Source organism: Colletotrichum siamense (assembly GCF_013390195.1).
Source record: "Colletotrichum siamense strain Cg363 chromosome Unknown KSG_Cg363_contig12, whole genome shotgun sequence".
Taxonomy (NCBI): Eukaryota; Fungi; Ascomycota; class Sordariomycetes; order Glomerellales; family Glomerellaceae; genus Colletotrichum; species Colletotrichum siamense.
In genome coordinates, this window is record NW_023501025.1 from 329,084 (window position 1) to 333,290 (window position 4,207).

A 4,207-nucleotide genomic window follows, 5' to 3' on the forward strand; every position below is an offset into this window, starting at 1 on the left:
GTGATTTGATTGTGTCTTCTCAATGCATGCTCCTCGAGGCCGAGTTTCGGTCAACATGACGCGGATATCAGCCTTCAAGAACCCAATGTCGTCCTTCAAAGGAAGCTTGGCCTCCTCGGGAAAGCATATACAGAGGATCCCAATGATCGTGGGCATTGATATGACGGAGACTGCTGAATGAATACCTTAAATTCCACCCAGGCCCATCTCGCTGTTTCGAAAGCCGAAATGTTCTTTTGCCGTCAGCTCTATCTCCAAGTAATCCATCGATACAGGGTCTGGAATGATCACATAGTCGCCAACGAATAGTAAGGACGCACAGCTGCCAATCTCTATAATGTGACCGACGGCCTTCGTACCCTATTATCGACGGTATGTGACCGCGATAGATGTGCAGGATGGATCCGTGCACGGCCAAGGTCGTCACCCGCACAATAACGTTGGTCTTCTTGATGAAAGTGAGCCTGGCCACATCTTTTACTACAACCTGTACCGGGATGAAAACGCCCCATGCTGAAGTGGAAGTCGAAGTCTGATCTGCACAGATGGGAGAAAGGGGAGGCATACTCATCGTAGGTATCGCAACCAGCAGTATCACGATCAGCTTCAGGACTAGCGCCAGAAAGAAACCTTTCTCCAGGCGGGCATCTCCATTATGTTTGCATCAAAGCGCGTATGATGCGCCACCTACCATGCGAATGCAAGTACCTGCTGACTTTGCAGGTACATAATGATATTACTGGCAGGCAGTACTAGCCATCGTTCAATATTGCGCAAGCAAGAGACTGCCATGTTTTTTGCAAAACTAGCCCGTACCCTTTGTGTACCAGTTTATCAGCATAGAAACATGAAATCTGCACAAGAAGTGGCACGACTGGCTAGATGACATAGCCTGCACATCGACCTTGCTTCACCCTGTTTTTCTAGGCTCAGTAGAACACATTCTAGCGAGTCCTTGCTTCTGGCAAACGCATGCGTTTGTGTCCTTGATTATCACCTGGGCGCCTCCTGTGCCATACAAAACCGCTTTCGGCTCTCGTTCGCCCTAGTCCTGTCAATGGCCGGAGCCCCGGATCCCAAGATCATTGTCTGACCGATCAGCAAGCCCAGGCCGCGCTAGAACACTTGATCTGCGTCCAGGCGGAGATGGCTGATGACGTTCACGCCACCTTGCCCGAGATCGTCTAATTCTTCTCACTGCTGTCCACCTTTGGAAAGGGCGGGCCTGAGAGATACACTGCATAGCACATAGGTCCTGACGCAGGAATTTTCGGATTCCCTAGCGCCCCTGACTTGCGGCAGAAACAACGCCCTCCAGTGGATTTTGATGTTCATGAGCGTAATTTTGGGAATGTCGTCGGCATAAAGCTGACGGAAATGGTTGGTATCTCACTGTTATTACTGGCCAGGTTTCAGCAAACGGAGCAATATCGGCAACAATCTCGGGCTCGACTTTGATGTGTGTGTCTGCGTCACTTAATCTCGGTGCCATGAAAAGGTCTCGATGACGGGGTTTATTAGTGGTCAGCCGTTTTCGGTTCTTTATACATTGGCAAACAGCTGCTGCCGGCCTGCTGTCCCATCGACGGATGGTTTGGGCTTTGTATCTGGCTGCTATTACTCTACGTCTGCATCGCCATCATTGGCAGACAAGTAATCCAGGCATTTGGCCAACACTCGAAACATACGAATGCATGTGACTCAAAGCCTGGCCTGGGCGGCTCTTTGCACTCTATTGAGCATTTCGTGCTTTATAACATAGACAACAAAAGTGAAGCCGCGAGACTTCCTGCCTTGAGCATATGTGCCAAGGTTGTAGCATGCGGCGTGACTGACTGTGGTCACTATGCGAGTATCGAGGCGGATGGATGATGGTCAGCCGATAGGAAGTGGGAACCTCTTGGTCTACATCTGTTTGGAGGCTGTCTGATGGACTCGAGGGATTGAGACCCATAATGACCGCGGTCTACAGGTTACAACGAACTCAGCTGGCTAGCAAGCAGGCGCTTTTGCTGGCGAGGTATCTTGCTGTATTTATACGAAAGCTAACGAGAATGACAGCTGACTATGACAGCAGTCGGCGGCGTTGCATGGCGAGACTCTCTGGCACCTTGATCCAGCGTCGACAGGTCTGAAGTCGTCTTTGAAGTGTAAAATACGCCTAAGTTCTGACGGCCAGATCCTGCGACGTTGGAAGCCAGGCAGAGCCAATACTAGCTCAGCTTTTCGAATATTTGCAGGCACAAATCTTATAGCACGGTACCTTCACAGAGTATTCAACGAGCAACATGCCCGTATCGCAGGCATTCTAGAGAGTAATGAGAGACAAGTCTGATCAGGCATCCCTTTTCCCATCGCCCAACAGCCAAATAACTAGTTATCCTACTTCACTCGTTCACCATTCCCAACACGCAGCCGGCGCAACGGATTCACCCCTTCATATACTTTTTGGGTTAACCATAGAATTTACGCGGTGAACCTCCACATGTTTCCCCGTCAGAGTCATGCGGCAGTCAAAAAATGCGCCTCCAGGCGACAAACTGCGAAGAAAAAGTAGAAGGGAAGTAACTTTCACCTTCATTGTGTGGCATGGTAATGTTCATCCGGCTCTCTTCACATGGGGTCTGTTATTATGCGCCGCAGCACTCACAGCTCGCCAGTACATACAATCAAGACATATGCTCGGACCTCTGCTTGCTGGCATTTCTCAATTGTGGCCTAAAGATCGCCATGCAGCGGTAACATACCCCTCAAGATCCAAGACGCAAGTCAGAAATATAGTAAGCGTGACGACCCGTCCAAGCGTTCACGAAGTTCGCTGGCCGCTCGCACAGGATCTCTCGTTCGTGTTGGTCCGTGAGACGTTATCACGAGCGATCCGGACTTCATGAAATACACACCCGGCATGAGGTCGAAGTACACGCGATCAGACTGGTGCGACGCGATATGGCTGGACCCCTGGACCCCCGGGCGATTGCTGTCTAGCAGAGACAACGCAACACACAGCAAGCTTCAATTCAGATGGCTAGAAGGGTGGGTAGCGTCTTCTTCCGCCTTGCCGTATAACGTGTTTTCACGAACTAATGACAATCATGATTGAGTATTTTGGCAAAGCAGTTGCCGATCTTGGAGTTAGGATAAACGAGAACGTTCTTGGCGTCATGGACTTAATTGACATATGTGTCTTCGAAGATGAATTGCTTGATTCCGGATTGATCGCGCAATATTTCACTCTCGACGTTATCTGTGACGTCGCACTTGGAAGACTGTTTTGCAATCTAGCGTCTCACTTGGATGTCCCCGAGTACTTTCACATGACGGAGCGAAAAATGCTGAGTATCATCGTTGCGGCCGCTCTTCCCTCCTTGCTTACTGTGCTGTTATCGGGCTTCTGGCGGCTGCTGTTTTCAGAAGCGATGACACCGGCCTTCAAATGTTGATCCGGTATGTCTTGCTAAATTTAGGCCTGGCCAAGCGCTGATCTCGGACTGCTGTTGCACGTATGTTTTGTATTGATGTTCACGGGAGCGCCTTGCTCTCAAGCGTTGGTGGAATGGCGAAACAGATCGCTGGCGAACGATTCAGATCGAGGAGGACGTCAAAGTAGGATATGCTCGGTACTTTGATGGGGCAAGGTATTACACAGGAAAAGGCATCGTCAGAGACTTTCATGCAGATGTGCGGCTCGTTAAGCTTTCTCTGGTGTCACACGTCAAGCCCTCTGAGATTGAAAGCCCTAGACTGCTTTGGCCTGTCACGAAGGAATTGGAGGCGTGGGAAATGGCTTATCTACAGGCTGTTATTGAGGAAAGATTGTGTGTTCCCTTTTCCCCCACTGGTCGTTGGATAGAAGAAGTCCCCAGAGGCTTTAACATCTTAAAGAACGTGCAACTGCCAGAAGGAACTTGTATTGATTACGGGGCGTGGGGTATTTCGAGCTGAGCCGAAGTTTGCGGGCAGCATACAGACGAGTTCCTACTAGACCAATAGTTCAATAGTTCAAGGTGTATTTAGAGAGATTGAGGCTGATAGAAGGGAGGCTTGAGATTGTGTTGGGGCATGGGACGCGGAAATGTTGACGATGATGAGCTGCATAAGGTATTCGTTGAGGTGGGTGGCTCTAGTGAATCTGGTGTAGGGCTCTTGCGAAGGCAATCCACTAACGCTGAAAGTAGCTGATGTGGAGCTACGACTTGGTTTTGTGTGA

At 49.9% G+C, this 4,207-nt stretch overlaps 1 protein-coding gene across 1 annotated transcript; it reads left to right on the forward strand.

Annotated features, from left to right (window-relative positions):
* Positions 1-3,092: 3,092 nt before the first annotated feature.
* CGCS363_v015052 (uncharacterized protein) lies at positions 3,093-3,440 on the forward strand (the record flags this gene model as incomplete). The annotated part of the gene is made up of 1 exon (XM_036646901.1): positions 3,093-3,440. The coding sequence occupies one exon, from the start codon at positions 3,093-3,095 to the stop codon at positions 3,438-3,440; it is 348 nt and encodes a 115-aa protein (XP_036487882.1).
* Between the last annotated feature and the right edge of the window lie 767 nt (positions 3,441-4,207).